Raw genomic sequence first — 15,916 nt, 5'->3', positions numbered from 1 at the left:
ACTTGATCTGCGACAGGAATAGCTAGATCGTGTACAAATACTGACAATCGAGAACTCGTCTTCATCCATTTCTGACACGCCTCTGTTTCTTCCGGTTGGGTGCTTTTCAACGTCACGTCCTAAACCGCCAAAAGCCCTTGCCTAGGAGAGTTCCACTCGCGCGCGCGCTCATTATGCAATTCACAGCACGCACATACACACATACACACGGTATCTTCCGGAAAGAAAGAGAAAAAACTTCATATCATAACTCGAACGTTCTACTACCAAACGCCCCTAATTCCATCAGATCCTCAGGCCACCTACCTCAAACGGGGGGCCGAGCGAGCCTTTTCGCATTTTTCAGCAGCACTGAATTCTGCCCGCCTTTTTTTTTTCTTCTCTACCTTCCAACGGGGTTTGTGAGGCTGACCTCAGCCTCGGGGACGGCGCGGGCAAGGATAGTGTTTGGGAATGGCGGCGTAACAGTCGTGGCCCTCGTCCTCGTCGGGTGGGTGCGGGTGGTGGTGGTGCCGGTGCTGGCCGGGCCGGCGCTCGCCTCGTACTCGAACTTGAGCGTCTGGAAGTGCTGGAAGTCGTGCCAGTCCTCGAAGTCTTCTTCTACTTGGTCGGCTTTTTCGTCGTTGTGGTTTTTGTGGCCTTTGTGGACGGGGTCGTTGGAGTCGAAGATGTGGTGCTCGCCGCGCTTCCTGTCGGCCTTCTTGCCTTCTGGTGGGATGAGACGGGGCGTATGCGTGGCCAGGAAGTGCTTTAAGCTCGAGAGAAAGGGGTCAATGTCATGTTTCTCGCGGGCGGCAGAGGTCACGGTGGCGAGGGTGGTGGGCTTCTGGATGGATCTGCCTTGGAGACCGAGGGTGATAGGGTCGAGGGCGAAGTCAGAGGCTGCGGGCTCAGGGCTGGAGAGTGGGATGACGGGGCTGGTGGTAGCGTTGGCTATGAGCGCTGCGACGACGCCGGAGGGTGCGGCAGAGGCTGCGGCATTAGAACTAGAGAGTGGGATGACGGGGCTGGAGGTAGCGCTGGCGCTGACAGCGACTACGACGCCGAGGCTGAGGAGGGCGAGGCTGAACATTTTGGCTTGGGAGTTGGTGGAGGGTCGAAGGCCGTTTGGGGGAGTTGGCGAGGTGTGATATGAGACAAGAAGTGAAGAGAGGAGATAAAGCTTGTGGGCGGCTAGTAATGCGTCTCTTTATATATTTAAATGTCGGTAGCATGAGTCCGGAAGCGAGTTGGATTTTGTGGAACGACAGTATTTTTTTGGAGATGAAGCAATGAGAATTCGATCTAGAGCTATAGGGGCGAGAGGTGTGGAAAGACAGTAATTTTTTTTAGAAATGAAGTAATGAGAATTAGATCTAGAACTATATGGGCGAGAGGTGTGGAACGATAGTTTTTTTAGAAATGAAGTAATGAGACTGAGTATATGGGCTCGATGTGTCTTCCATGGTTGACTTTGAGCAGATACCTGGGTGACACATTCTAGGCACCGATGAGGTTTTATGTAGTCGAAGTTCAGTACGACTGTTTGCTAACGTGCAAATTGGTGAAGCTACCATTGGGGGAGGGGGGATGATGGAAAAGATGGACAAGATGGACAAGAATTGCTTTGGAACTCCGACGGTCGTCAGTTTTAATGATACTTATCACGTGATCAACCAACTAGCCAAACCCACGGATTACAAGACCCCGTGATTGATACACTTTCATGTGCACACCCCCACCTTTTTGTGCCTTCTCCGTGCCTCCGTTCCATCATCGGCCGGGCCCTTGCGCGCCAAGAACTTTGAACTGAGATCGACTACCTAGACAGCACAGATTCATAATCAATCACCACCCCGTCTTGACTCCTCTTCTGTTGTATTCGGCATGTCCTCTCCCTCCAATGCCTCTCACGACTGCCCAGTTTAGCTCTTATGGCACTATTGCCTCCACAACGGCTGGCGCCCGCTGCCTCACGCAGCGCAACGCGATGGCTGTTTGGACGTGGCAAATATAATCTCGAGCGCGCTCCCAGGGCGCTGTATACGACGCGAGAGATTGCGACCAATATCTCGGTGGCAGAACCAGCCGTGGACTTTCCAGATGCATCGACTGGCATTTCCACCGCGGAGCAGCCTTCATCACAAGGATCGCGAAGAGAAGCTGTCAAAGCCGCGAAGCCCTTCTCAGACTTCCTGACCGACGCCTTCAACCGACAGCATGACTACCTTCGCATTAGTATCACAGAGCGGTGTAATCTGCGCTGTCTGTATTGCATGCCCGAAGGTACAATTCCAATACCCGTCCATATCAATTCTTTCATCGCTAATTGACCTTCGATTTGCAGAAGGCGTCCCTCTCTCCCCGCAGTCCCATCTCCTTACAACGCCCGAGATATACTACCTATCCTCTCTCTTCGTCAACCAAGGTGTGACTAAGATCCGTCTTACTGGCGGCGAGCCCACGGTCCGCCGCGACATCCTCCCGCTCATGCAAAAGATTGGCTCCCTCCGACCACGGGGACTCCGCGAGCTCGCTATAACTACGAACGGCATTTCTCTCCATCGCAAGCTGGATGCGATGGTTGACGCAGGTCTTACGGGCGTGAATCTCAGCTTGGACACACTCGATCCGTTTCAGTTCCAGATCATGACGCGGCGGAAAGGCTTCGATGCGGTCATGCGCAGCGTTGATCGAATCCTGGAGATGAAGAGTCTCGGCGCCGATTTGAAGCTCAAGATCAACTGCGTAGTCATGCGTGGATTGAACGAGCGCGATATCTTGCCATTCGTAGAACTCGGCCGGGAAAAGGACATCGAGGTGCGATTCATAGAATACATGCCTTTTGACGGGAACAAATGGAGTAAAGGGAAGATGATCTCCTATAAGGAAATGCTAGATCTTATCCGCGCCAAGTATCCTGGGCTCAAACAGGTCCAGGGCCACAACAATGACACGAGCAAGACCTGGGAGGTCCCGGGTTTCCTTGGAAAGATTGGGTTCATTACCAGTATGACGCATAACTTTTGCGGAACCTGTAACAGGCTTCGGATTACAAGTGACGGCAATCTCAAAGTCTGTCTATTTGGGAACGCTGAGGTCTCGCTGAGAGATCTACTACGACAAGATAACAATGGCAAGCCGATCGACGAAGAAGCATTTGAGGCTATCAAGAAGATGGAAATGGACCGGCGACAGGGCTTACTCGGCGACGGAACCGCGCTCGGGTGGGGCCAACGAGAGCGAGAATTGTTGGACGTCATTGGTGCCGCTGTGAAGAGGAAGAAGGAGAAGCATGCGGGCATGGGCGAGTTGGAAAATATGAAAAACAGGCCGATGATCTTAATTGGTGGGTAGGTCGGTTCATTTACCATCATTTCACTTGTCTGTATTTTCTATAACGACAGTCCATGTAACTAAGTTATGGCGAAGCTTGCATCACACGAAAGGCTATGTTGAGCATGCTGTATGGGCGTTTTGGGCATCTTGTCTTTTTGGAGCTCATTTCTGGATTCTTCGGCAGGATATATACGCCATATACTTACGCCCTCCTTGTCTATTTTCCACCATCAAGCCCTTTATGTCCTTTGGGATGCCTCGTCTGTGTTTGACTAATTCGTGAGTATAGATAAATTCAGCCACAGCTTACCAGTGCCTTCCAGCACTACCCCGGCCAGCCATTCATCTCGTATTTTGCCACCGCATTCGCTTCTACGGCCCTGGAGCTCAGTCCCATCGCAGCTGTTTACAGCATCATACCAAATGCAGCCACCCTTCAGAATGACTATTCGAACTTACAGAACTACCTCTCGGACTCGACTCGTTGGCATTGTGAGGAGGACGAAGAAAAACGCTGATGATACTGACATGCCGGAAAGCTCTTTTCGCACTCGGCTTTCCTCCAACCCCATCGACGACCACGTTTCAGGGAGAAGTACGATATCTAGAGGCCTAGGTAGGACCAAGAAGTGGGCCAAGTTCGCAAACAAATGGAAAAAAAACCGAAAAAAGCTCGCAGCCCACTCGATTGTAAGGCCGCTCGACCGACCACGAATCCAGAGTAGTGGACTGAGCCCTCGCCCGCTGTTGTCAGTTCAGCTTTTCCACCCCGGAAAACAAATTCGTCCGCCTCCCCCTCGCGTCAAGGAAGTCCGTCCGTCTTTTATAAGGAGCTTGCGCGAGCGAGAAGCTAGACAACAAGAAATTCCGATGCGAACACGTCATGGTGAGGCTGTGCAGGCAGAAGGAGATTCAGAAGACCCTCTTTCTAAAGACGACTTAATGAAACGTTACAATATCGACCTCAAAGCTAGCGCTAATGTACTTGAGCACAAGTTGTGGGAGCTTGAGGACAAATTCAATGAGATTCATCCTTGTAAGAAGGAGAGAATCTATGCGACTCAAGCTCGCAAGGCACTAAAGGGAGCGGTTTTTTCATTGGCGCTAAAGCTAACCCAAGTGGAAGAATCATTAGCACAGGCACTGTCACAGACGATGATCGAGTCGCAGGCTCAGAACTTGCCGCGGCAGACGCAGCGACTTGCAGAACCGAAAGCTCTGGCAGAAGCTGTTCGTGTTATCATCAAGGCTAAGGCTAAGCAAGAGGCGGGGGTGATAGAGGACAGCGCGAGTATTAAGTTGCGATTTACCGCCTCAGGGCCGCCTCTAGTCATCCCCAAGGATGAGCTGATCAAACGTTACGATGCGTGGGTGGCCAATGAGTTAACTTTAGAGAAGGCGGAAAGCATACCGCCGGCGTCGCGGAGGGAAGGAGATAATAGCAAAGGAAATCTCAATGACTACGAGGCCGACACTTCCCATCCTCCATCCGCTGCATCGGAGCCGCCCCTAGTTCTGCCCACGGCTGAGCTGATCACACTAGAAACCCGTGCCAGGACGAATCCAGAGCTGGAGAATGCGGAGGGGAATGAGAGTTCGGCGTCGGTAGTCGTGAAGCCAGAAAAGTTCCCTGGGACGAGGAGGATTCCAGTGGGAGACCCTGGAATAAAGAGGCTGGAAGTGAGACCTGTTACAAAGAGCCTACCAGTCCTAAAGCCGAAAATAATAAGGTTGACAGTAAGAGGGATGCAAGTGGTTCAGCCGCTTATTGAAAGGCCGGAAGCGGTAAACCCTCTCATAGAAAGGACAAAACTCGCAGAGACAACAAAGACGGAACATGAGGTGGAGAGGTCGTCGTTGGAGGAACCCCTTACGGCGCCATGTAAACCGGAAGACTGGACCGAGAATCGTGGAATCAGCAGTGGCCAGGCAGAACCACCGAGTGACGACCAGGACGTCATAGGAACGATGAGGGCTGCTGTGAGAGCGGCTAAAGAAGAGAGCGTGAACCCCGATTCGACGCAGAGTCCCAGTACGAAAACGGTGCTACAGGGAGGAAAGAAGGCTAAAGACGACGTGGACCATGAAGACTTAAAAGCAACATCCGACATCTGGGTCGTAACCCGCCGGGTCGTTCACGTTGGGAGAGCTTGCACAGTAGCACCCAAATCCGTGGCCAAGATTCCCATGAAGTTTAAAGGCCGGCCGGGTTTACAAAAGCTCGTGCAGGCTGCGGGACCTGGTATAGAAGATATCTGCAAGCCCAAATTCACGCCGAATCCCTTATTGGTACCCAACGGGGCTGCAAATGCTTCTAGAATGACGATGATATCCGGCGCCCGTTCCTTGTACATGCATAATGACTCAAAGCTACCGTATCAATTTCCTCTTGGCACTGTGCTGGGAGAGATCGTGTGGAGAGAGTCTGGGGGAGTATTATTGCCTCACACCACACCTGCAAAGGCTGCCGCCGATGCGGAGCGGGCTATCAAACAGAAGAGACGTGCAGAATTCCTGAAGAACAAGAAGTGGGTCGGGAAGAAGCTGACGAAATTGGAAGCGGAGGAAACCAGTACTGAGGGGCAGGAATCAAAGTTCGCGTTCTTTAGATTACAGCTTCCGAGGAGTCGGCCTGTTGCTGTTACGGTACAGGAAGTGGATGTGAATCCGCATACGGAGGCAAGCGAGGGAGAACTGACGCAGAGACTGAAGCGGCAGGCTTTGTTGGAGTCAAAGGAAGAAAAAAAGCCTTATCATGGAGTCAAAAGAATCCCGCTTCGTTGGTTGTCACCCGATGCGGATAGCAGTGCTAATGTTGAGCTAAGACTGATGCAGAAAACGGAAGAGGTAATGACAGCTCTACATAAAGACCTAACGCAAACCGCAACAATGGAACGTACCGATCAAGGTCGATGGAAAACAATCCAGGCGGAAAATGAAGAGACACCGGAGACGACCGAGCCGGATTGGAAAGCAAGCGTAACGGCGCAGATTCAGGAGCTGGGGACGAGGAAGCTTGCACCAGAGCAAGAACAACTGAATTCCAAGCCGCAGAGGTTACAAAGCACGACAGTCGAAAGTGATCCCAACGTAGCCGTTGCTGCAGAAGCAAAGAAGTCGCGGTCTCGCCGGGGGAAATCAACTAATGCCCCAAGTAGAGCACTCCCAATCGCGCCTCTGAGTGGCTCTGAGTTACAGACCATAAAGCGAGCTACGCTCACTTCAACGCCGCAGTCTCCTCGTCTGACTCTGAGAAACCCACCAATGCGGCCTCTCACCATCGCTCCTTGGACGAGGGAATTCTCCACCCTATGCCCCAACCCTGAAACAGATCAGCCTCGGGATACAATACAGGAACCAGCCTTTTCTAAGCAGAAATCAATCACGCCCTCGCACCTACCCCACCTTACCGCTTCCGGCTCTGCCCACATGGTCTCCATCACGACAAAGCCTGTCACTTCCCGCACCGCTGTCGCCGTCGGTCGCGTCCGCTTCTCGAATTCTGCGCCACTCCCGCTCATCAAGTCCAATGCCCTGAAGAAGGGTGATGTGCTGGGCGTGGCGCGTGTCGCGGGTATCATGGCAAGCAAAAAGTGCCCGGAGATCATACCACTCTGTCACCCAATTCTACTCAGCCACGTCGGGGTCCAGCTCGCTCTTGTGGACAGCGGGGCCGAAGGGGCCGAGCACGGTGCTGTCGAGATCGAAGCAAAAGTTGAGTGTACCGGCGCTACGGGAGTGGAGATGGAGGCGTTAACGGCGGTGATGGCCGCGGCGCTGACGGTTGTGGATATGTGCAAGGCGGTTGATAAGGCTATGGTGGTTGAGGGTGTTACGGTGGTGTTGAAGGAAGGGGGCAGGTCCGGGACGTGGAGGGAGGACGGGTGGATTAGTCGGTTTGGGACATGAGAGTGTAGGGGATGTGCATATGAGTGGCGTTGGGTTTGTTGGTTGGTTTCATGTTCATTTAAGCGGGTTCCATGAATTCTGGCCAGGGACGGATGTGTTTTTTTTGTAAGATAGGTGTATATAAGATGGAGGACGTAGACACATAGCCGCATATCAAATGTATCATAATTCCTGAGGGGCGGGAGTGCCACTGCAGAGTAAGGCGTTGATCAATGAGACGGCTGTGGAGAAAAACGCTAATCTAGCTTGTAGATATCGTGACATTCGAGACGAGAGATAGTACACCTAGGCACCGCCGTCTGAGGTGACTCAGTGAGTTTGCCGGCTATTCAAAATGATGATCTTCCGTCTCGTTTGATTCTTCGAAGATGAGTCGAGGAACTTTTTCACAGTAGCGAACCACGGTACTCAGACCTGGAACCAAGTAGTTGAAGGTATGTCGTCCCTTACTGATGTCAAGTCCTGATTCCTGACCTCCAATCGCCAAGAATTCATCTAGCAATCCAGTCCGTGTACAGTGGTTTGACACTGCCTGAAACGCCCCGAGAGATTTTTGGAAATCGAAATCAGTTGCAGGGGTATTATTTTGACCACGCTGATACCTCGCTGAGTGACCTCAGATGGTACCATCACTGATTCTCGTCTCGATGTGAGGTCCGGGTTAGGGCCAAGGTTCATGTAATAAGTAGAACCATGGTTCCAAATGAGAGGAAGCGAAATAAATTTCCCACAGAGCAGCAATAGCACACCTAGCTCTTACAACCCTTCATCTCTATTCCTTACATCACTCTACTTCTCCCGATCATCCGGCGGCCGTTACGAACACCATGCCCGTTACTGTCCATGATATCCCTCCTGAGATTTTCAGCGCTATATGCGAAAACATTACCGATGCCGCAGCTATTTGCGCCCTCCGCCTGACCAACAGAGACCTGTATGAAAAGACTCAGTATACATTCGAACGAAAATGGTTCCATACGATCAAGATCATGCTGCACCCGGTTAGTCTGGATGTCCTGACGGCTATTTCGCTCTCGGATTATTCTAAGCATGTCAAACGTTCTTGTTATTGGCTCTGAAGTCATTGATTGGGCTTATAAGAAAGCTGGCTTTGGAGAGCTCTACCGGCAACAGGAGAAAATGAGCCAGAATTATTGTAGACGGTATCTTCAATCCACCATTCCTCGCTTTCCGAACCTGCAGCGTCTTGATGTGCAAAACATCTCCCACCCGAGCCCGGCTTTTAGCGAAAGATTATGGGGCGTATCTACGCCAGGGGTCTGTGGAATGAAGCGGTTGCGTTTACTTACTGGAATCAACTACCCTTCGCAACGGAAACGTTACGAGCGCTTCAACCTAAGATATTCATCGTCCCAGCAAGATGGCGGCTTTGGGACTCTTTGCAACATGATCCTTGACATGCGCTTGCAATATGTAAGCATTGGTATCGGTGGCAGTACTGCGATATGGAATCTGTGTCTAGGAAAACCATTTCCAGGGTGTCACGTATACATGTCCAATGAGAGAACGTTTTCGCGACTTTCAGTTTCAGTGCGCTGGAAAGGCGTTCAGGTGCGGAGCTATCGCTTGTATTCCACAACCGAGAGGATTTAAAGCTACCACCATTAACTTTTGTACCGCGGACCACTCGTCCCCGTTTCTCAGGCCTAAATATTATAGGAAGAGGAGGAATCATACACGCCCGCCATGTCGTTACACTCCTCAACCAACACCGACAAACTTTATCATACATCGGTATTCATGATAATTCTCAGTTTCTAAGCAAGAATTACAACGATTGGCAGCTCTTGCAAGAAACACTTCTGAACACGCCGAAAGTGCATTGGGAGGCATCCCAGATGGAGCTTATCCAAAAGGGGCTGCGAGCTGTAAGAACTCTCAGCGTAGCTTCAGAGGCGTCGGAAGATATTCTCTTTACTACTGATTGGAGCTGGATGGATACCACCTTATCGTAGGTCTGTGCAACTTTCTGGCGCTGCATATAGGCCTTCAAATCATTTTCAGAGGTTCGAGCGAGATGGGAGTTTGTGATTTGGAACAGTCTATAAACTCGAAGCATGTCAAGCGCGTCATCATCGGCACTGAGACCCTCTGCCACTCTCTGTCAGAAGACAACTAGCAGGAGCAGAGGCGACTATGTGACAAGAACCCCGGAATGGAGGTCAACTACAGAAGTCTCATAATACAGGCGTTACAATATGAGGATCCGACTTGATTTCGCTTCTCAAGGCAACACTGCTTCGCTTCCAGAACTTGGAGCGTTTCGATCTATAGAGCGACTGTCACACTACCGACCGGGAACAGCTGTGGGGTCTGCCAACACCGAAGTCCTGTGGCACGAAGCGACTACTTGTAATGACTGGAGCTGATTGCTCACGCTCAAGGACTAATAGCCTAGGTAACGGCCTGCCTGTATATCGATATCTCTGTGACGCCATCTTGGACATGGACTTGAACAGCGTGGACGTTGGGGTCGGTGGGGACTACAACTGGTACATTTCCATAGACCACAGTTCCAAGATCCGCCGTGCTCACTACAAGCTGAGCTCTCCCGAAGCTGGCCCTGAGTCCGGCATTGAGGCGTTGAGCTGGTTGCGGGCTGGATGCGAAGAGCTTACCCTTCGATTTGCTCGAATGGATTTGGAGGAGGAGCCTTCTGTGTTCTCTGGATCATCACGCTTCTTAACACTTCCCAAGAAACTCTGTCGCACATTACGCTCCGCAACCGTTTCTGTGCGGTGAGATCTCGACTCGATGGCTTGGGCTTGCTGGGATTACTGAAGGAGATGCTGGCTACGTCACGACTGGTCGAGCTGGAGTTGGGCCCCAAGATAGTGGAGACGGCCTATGCTACGGGACAAGCGGGGATCCTTGGCGACCACCTGACTTACCGCTCTGCTAGTCTCACCGACGGAAAGCCAGTCCATTGGAAGGGCGATGAGGTTCGTGTGCGTCTTCAGGAGACGATTGACAAAACACAGGAAGGAACGGAGGAGATGTAGATAGCTTTCCCTCTTTCTCAAGGATGAAAATCACTTTCCGAATACAGTGCCTTGTCACAGGTATCCATACACTTCCCTGCCACTGTCTGTGAGGCTCCAATGTACTAACAGAGACCAGGGCCAGCAGACGCAACTTCAAATCTACGTACGCCATATCGACGCTGTCTGGAGTAGCCTCGTGCATTTACTAGTCGTCCAAAATACCGAACTTCTCGCACACTCGGAGTGCCGAAAATGCTATGAGGCTTCTCACGCAGCGGTAAACGAGTGTACAGATATTTATGACGAGGTACTATACACTCTCCCGCCACTGTCTGTGGGGCTCCAACGTACTAACAGAGACTAGGGCCAGCGGATACAACTTTCAATCTGCGTACACCATGTTGACGCTGTCTGGAGTAGCCTCGCGCATTTACCACTTGTCCAAAATACCAAACTTCTCTCTAATTCAGACTGCTGAAAATGCTATGAGGCTCCTTATGCAGCGGTAAACAAGTGTACGGATAACTATGACGAAGCATGTTACTGTTTATGCTTTCTTAAGGCAGTAAAGTGATGACGGTCATCTCTTGTGCCTAGAGAAGACATCGATCATCGATGAAGAAGGGTAAGACTATTTGGTGTTGACGTGCATTGTTAGGCCGTGCTATTTGTGGCGATTGAATGGCAACTTCAAGAATAACGGACAGCACTTGTAGAGGAGATTGACGGGTAGGAGCTCTGACGGCATTATCGAAGGTCGTGTCAAAAAGGAAATTCATTAGACCTCGTAAAAACTTGATATAATACACCCAGAAACGCCAAAACACGTACTCAGGGGAGGAGAGATTTCGGGGCCTACTCGATCCGACGCTCAGTGTCCAGTAACAACCATCCGAAAAGCCCAAGTATCGTGCAATTTACAAATACATCCACCTAGTGCAACACGAGGCACTTCACGCCGCCCTGCCCATACTGCCTAGAAGTACTAGTCGTACCAGTAGTCCATAGCGGCCTCTGCCGAGTTTGAAGCCGGCGGTTCCTCCTCGCTGAAGAACTCCTCGTCGCTTGCCGTCATCCCAGACCTGTTTGCGTACACATCGCCCTCCGCGTGGTGTGCCTGAGCAACAAGACTGAGGGAGGTGGGTGTGCCATCGTGCTCATCGTCGGTGGTATTAGAGCTTTGTGTCTGGTGGTCATCGTTCCAGGTCGGATGGTAGCTGCTGGAAGGAGACAACTGGTTGAGCCATTCGAAGACTGAGCGCGTAACTCGCACGCGGGGTTGGAGTACGGAGGTTGTCTTTGGTGGCAGATCGTTTGCTGAATCGATACCTGTATCTTCGTCTTGTTCTGCTTCATCATCTCCATCATCGTCTTCATGGTCAACATCTGAAATACGAACAAAAAGTATGTTACAAGCGGCGAATTTGGACGGAACAAAACTAAGCTCACTAAAACTAGTGGCGTCGCTGTCGCTGTCGTAACCGCTGTCACTGCTTATACTCTCACCTTCGTCCCACCTGCTGTCACTAGCAGACTCTTGCTGCCTAAGAGCTTGCGTCTCCGGAGTTGCTCTCCATTTACTACGTCCACGTTCTACGTCGTCAAGGATTGCTGCAGCACGACTGGCTGGAAGATCTTCCAGAAGCGGAAGGGTGTCGGCTGAGCTTGTGATACCCTCGAGTGTAGTGACCTCGCTTGCACCAAGAGAGCGCTTTTGCCTCTTCTCGTCATGGGTAGGGCCGTGAACACTCGACGAGCGGACGCGCTTTGTTGGCTTCATGTTCCGGGAAGGATGAGGCGTTGAGCTGATGTGTGGAGGAGATGCGCTCCGATTCGGGTTGAGTGTGCAGATAAGGAGGTTAGATCAGTAGAGGAGGTAAGTAGCGTGGTGGAGACGGTGAGGACTATGTACTCGCACTGGTTCGAAACTTATAGCGCCTGTCGTCACGGGCAACGTCCGGGCCCGAGGTGGTCTGATTGCCAAGGATTGCGACAGCACGGTACTGAAGGGCGAGCGAGCCTTCGCGCTGAGGGGTACGCCGTGTCTTATCTTTATATCTTCGAGTCTCGTCTCCTGCGTGGCTGCCTGGATCTCGATGCCCAGAATAAGGCGACGATTTGATAGCGCACGGATAGTCTGGGTGCCTAGAGTCTGCCTTGCTACTTCCATTGGTCCCAGAAGGGTCATCACTCACATCAACGGTCCCTAATAGGTCATCTTGAGGTTGTGGAGTTTCAAATATGGAGGTGCGTGCATAGAATGATACACGTGATTACGCGTAAGCACACGCGTCGCTGGATCGCGAATCTGTTCGCCCTACCGGTGTGCCGCATCGAGAAGATGAGTCATTTGTTTTTGCTTGTCTCGGCAATAGATGCAACAATAATTTCAGCCAACAAGGGTCGTGTGGGGTATACTGTGGACGTTTGATCGCTTAGAGCGCTAGAGAATGAAAGTAAAGAATGCTGGATGAATGGGAGAACCCTTAGTCAACGACGGAAGGGCATGAAGAAGAGAAATTACCAATAAACTCTCCTTCGCATGTTGTTGGGCTGCCATGGTCTGATGCACTATTGACGTAGTCAAGTACTTGGTAACACGTGGAAAGGCGGAGTATATTCGACGGCGAACGATATCCTAACGCCAACTAGCTCTCTACTACTGGAGGAAATGCCTTTTGCTTTTGACGATGTCGTATTCCTCGAGTGGTGTTCTGAGTCATCGCCATTCGTTGGCTCAAACATCCTTCCAGATGCCGAGTTCTCTGAACCGGGCCGAGGCGCAGGCCCTTGTGGAATCCGCGAGGCACTTGAAACGTGCTTGGGGTGAACAGATACAAAGTCCGTCGCAAGACACAATCAATTGGCAGATGCTGTCCGCTGTCTTAAGGAGAACTGAAGGTCGAGTGCCTCAGTCGAGGCCATTCCGGAGTCCGCATACCCAAAACAAAATCCGCACGGTTAGCGATCTGCGAGCGGTCCTCTTTTGGTGGATGATGGCCAGACTGGTGGTTTCGAGATGATGTAGGTGAAAGTCTAAGGGTATCCTATCCGCATAGCCTTGGTCGGTATGACTTACTCGTTAGTCCTGCGCCGACTAGTATGAATTGAGCCACCCCAGAAAGCCGATGCGTTATCTTGAGTCGTCTTATGCGACGGACGCGTGGATTGGGAGTAGTGAGGGTTGAGTGTAGAGAAGACAATCGGAAAGGCTTGGGAAACCTGGGGAAGGAGGCCTGGTAGTCCGTGCCACCCGTCCTCGACTCCATCGGCGGCTAATTCACAAACCTAAACAACACAACCACGCCGTCTCCTACACCAGTCTTGGATTACCACGAGGTCAGGATCGCGTGAATTCTCGCGCATATTACTCAAGAGGCTATCGACATCTAGCATGGACACGGAACCGTCCACAGCGTTCCAGACGCAAGAACCAGAGGATGCTGTCGAAGCCAAGGATGAACAACCACCATGGCCGCTTTCATTCAATATGAGAAGACCTCAAGAGCTGATAAACGGGTCAGTTTCGGGGAGACCCTATTGGAGCTACACCCTGTATCGAGGCCCCAAGAAAGAGATGGTCCAAGTCCATTATTGCGGAACGAAAGCTTCTTCAGAAGCCGCGGCGCAAAAGTTCCTCAACGAAAAAGTGCTAGGCTTCGATATGGAGTGGCCAATTCATCCCACGAGTGATCGATTACAGCAAATGATCGGGTTAATTCAGGTGGCAAGCGAATCCCAAATCGCTCTCTTTCATCTCGGCGTGCACACTGGGACCACTGTCGATGACATCCTGGCCCCGTCACTGCGTTATCTCATCGAATCTAAAAACATTGTTAAAGCCGGCAATAACATATGGGTAGCAGATTGTCCGCGCTTGATAAATTTCTTCGGCCTCAAACCCCGCGGAATCGTCGACTTGACAGTGCTGCACCGCGTTGTCAAGTACGGCGCAACCGACCCACGGAAAGCACGGGGCAGATGCATCGCAATGGCCAAGATAGTCGAGGAACATCTCTTCCTACCCTTGAATAAGGATCCGAATGAGAGGACCAGCAACTGGTCTAGGGGATTGAATCAAAAGCAGATGAATTATGCTGCAACCGACGCCTACGCGGGAGTTATTCTCTACCATACGCTAGACTGGAAGAGGAGGTCAATGAAGCCCATCCAACCAATGCCCGAGTTTAAAGAATTGGAGCTTCCTATCAAACTCATACCTATCGAACGCGAAGTCAATGCAGACGAAGGCGATGAAGCCACGCCATCGAAAAACAAACGCTCACCTCTCCAGAAAGACGAGGAGGCGCCTTTGGATCCCAACTCACAAGCTCTCTTTGAACTTCTCCGTAGAACACGACTTCAATTAGCTGCGAAAAAACCGGCTTATCATGTTGCGGCGGACCGGACTCTGAAGCGGATAGCAAGGACTAAGCCTCAGAGTTCCGAAGAGCTACTGGCTATCCATGGCATTGGTGCTGGTTTCATAGCCAACTACGGCGACTCTTTTCTAGCCACTATTAAGGAATTCATCTCGGCGCTCCCTCCGCCTGCCCCTGTACTTGCAGCTGAAACAGTTCCGGATACATCACCACTTCCCGCGACTCTCCCAACCGGCCTTTCCTACAATATGGGGTCGATGGGTCTTGATCAAGAAGAGAACACGGACATCCCGAAACATAACTGCGACAGCCTGCAGAAGGATGCGAACCCCTCCGCCGGCTCTGACCCCGTCCAAGATCCAACACTCCTCCCGCCACGATCTCGCAGGTTCTTATCCGCCCTCTCGGGTCTCCGAATCCGACTGAGTCACCAATTGTCCCGACCCGCCCCCTCAATAGTCACCGACACCCTTCTGAACCAACTTGCCGCCAATCCGCCGCGTACGCTCGAGACCCTCAAACAAACACCCGGCATCGCGAGCCTGATCCAAGCTGCCGATGAGGCCGCGGTAGATCTTTGGAAGTTTATCACTAAGCACGCACCTCCGGAACAGGGGATAGAAGAGGTTGACTTGACTGGAGGCAGCTGAGCCCATCACGGAAGCATACACTTACCCGGGCAGAGATTACTATGTGCACCCTCAATTTCCTTTGATATCCATTTTCCTAGTCTCCCTGTCAATTTCCTATTGCTCTCTCTGTTCTCTTGTTTACTCTCTATTGGCATACACACAGTACGCTTGCATGCGGGCATCCTTGCAGTCATTTGATCATGGTCTTTCGTACGGTCCATACACACAATGATGAGGCATGCATTTTGGATTTCTACATGTCTCGGATCATTATTTATTTTTTTCTTCCATCAATGTTCATTAGCGTCATTGATAATTCATAGCCTTTCATGCGTGCCGCAGGCGGCGAGATTCCACCTGAACTGAGCGAAAATAGCACATACACGTCTACCACTATTAACACCCTAAAAGTGATATCATCATAGTTAGCAGCGAGATAGCCTAGGGCCATTAGATGGTCCATTAGCAACTTTCGTTGTCGATTTAATTTATAAGCGACTGCATCTCCAGCCCTCTTGCGCATGCTGGCAGTGTGTAGGAGGCCGCAAGGTTACAATACGGTATTGGATGTTGATGAGAGAAGTTTGATTGGCCTCATAGCCTTTTGCAAGGTTCTAAAGCATCTGTTACGCAGATCTTCTGGAATGCGCTAACCACAGCCTGTGCAAAG

General features: G+C 51.3%; 5 protein-coding genes across 5 annotated transcripts; 4 read left to right on the top strand and 1 right to left on the bottom strand.

The window, feature by feature from the left end:
* Positions 1-101: 101 nt before the first annotated feature.
* Positions 102-1,246, top strand: BDZ99DRAFT_119815 (uncharacterized protein). The gene has a single exon (XM_033712511.1). It carries the CDS (start codon positions 174-176, stop codon positions 1,128-1,130), a length of 957 nt encoding a protein of 318 aa, XP_033582601.1. The 5' UTR covers positions 102-173; the 3' UTR covers positions 1,131-1,246.
* Positions 1,247-1,913: 667 nt separating this feature from the next.
* Positions 1,914-3,336, top strand: BDZ99DRAFT_375969 (molybdenum cofactor biosynthesis prote; the record flags this gene model as incomplete). The annotated part of the gene is made up of 2 exons (XM_033715005.1): positions 1,914-2,265; positions 2,327-3,336. The coding sequence occupies 2 exons, from the start codon at positions 1,914-1,916 to the stop codon at positions 3,334-3,336; spliced, it is 1,362 nt and encodes a 453-aa protein (XP_033582600.1).
* A 3,246-nt stretch (positions 3,337-6,582) lies between these two features.
* On the top strand, positions 6,583-7,227 carry BDZ99DRAFT_376861 (MoaC-domain-containing protein; the record flags this gene model as incomplete). The annotated part of the gene is made up of 1 exon (XM_033715046.1): positions 6,583-7,227. One exon carries the CDS (start codon positions 6,583-6,585, stop codon positions 7,225-7,227), a length of 645 nt encoding a protein of 214 aa, XP_033582599.1.
* Positions 7,228-10,960: 3,733 nt separating this feature from the next.
* BDZ99DRAFT_457612 (uncharacterized protein) lies at positions 10,961-12,235 on the bottom strand. The gene has a single exon (XM_033718724.1). The coding sequence runs from the start codon at positions 12,010-12,012 to the stop codon at positions 11,218-11,220; it is 795 nt and encodes a 264-aa protein (XP_033582598.1). The 5' UTR covers positions 12,013-12,235; the 3' UTR covers positions 10,961-11,217.
* A 1,487-nt stretch (positions 12,236-13,722) lies between these two features.
* On the top strand, positions 13,723-14,451 carry BDZ99DRAFT_432312 (ribonuclease H-like protein; the record flags this gene model as incomplete). The annotated part of the gene is made up of 1 exon (XM_033717327.1): positions 13,723-14,451. A coding segment is annotated over one exon (729 nt), but the record flags the coding sequence as incomplete, so codon positions are not given.
* Between the last annotated feature and the right edge of the window lie 1,465 nt (positions 14,452-15,916).

The sequence above is a fragment of the Mytilinidion resinicola genome, assembly GCF_010093595.1.
Source record: "Mytilinidion resinicola strain CBS 304.34 unplaced genomic scaffold BDZ99scaffold_2, whole genome shotgun sequence".
Classification (NCBI taxonomy): Eukaryota; Fungi; Ascomycota; class Dothideomycetes; order Mytilinidiales; family Mytilinidiaceae; genus Mytilinidion; species Mytilinidion resinicola.
Note: the sequence above shows the minus strand (reverse complement) of the source record. Positions and strands in the feature narration are given on the sequence as shown.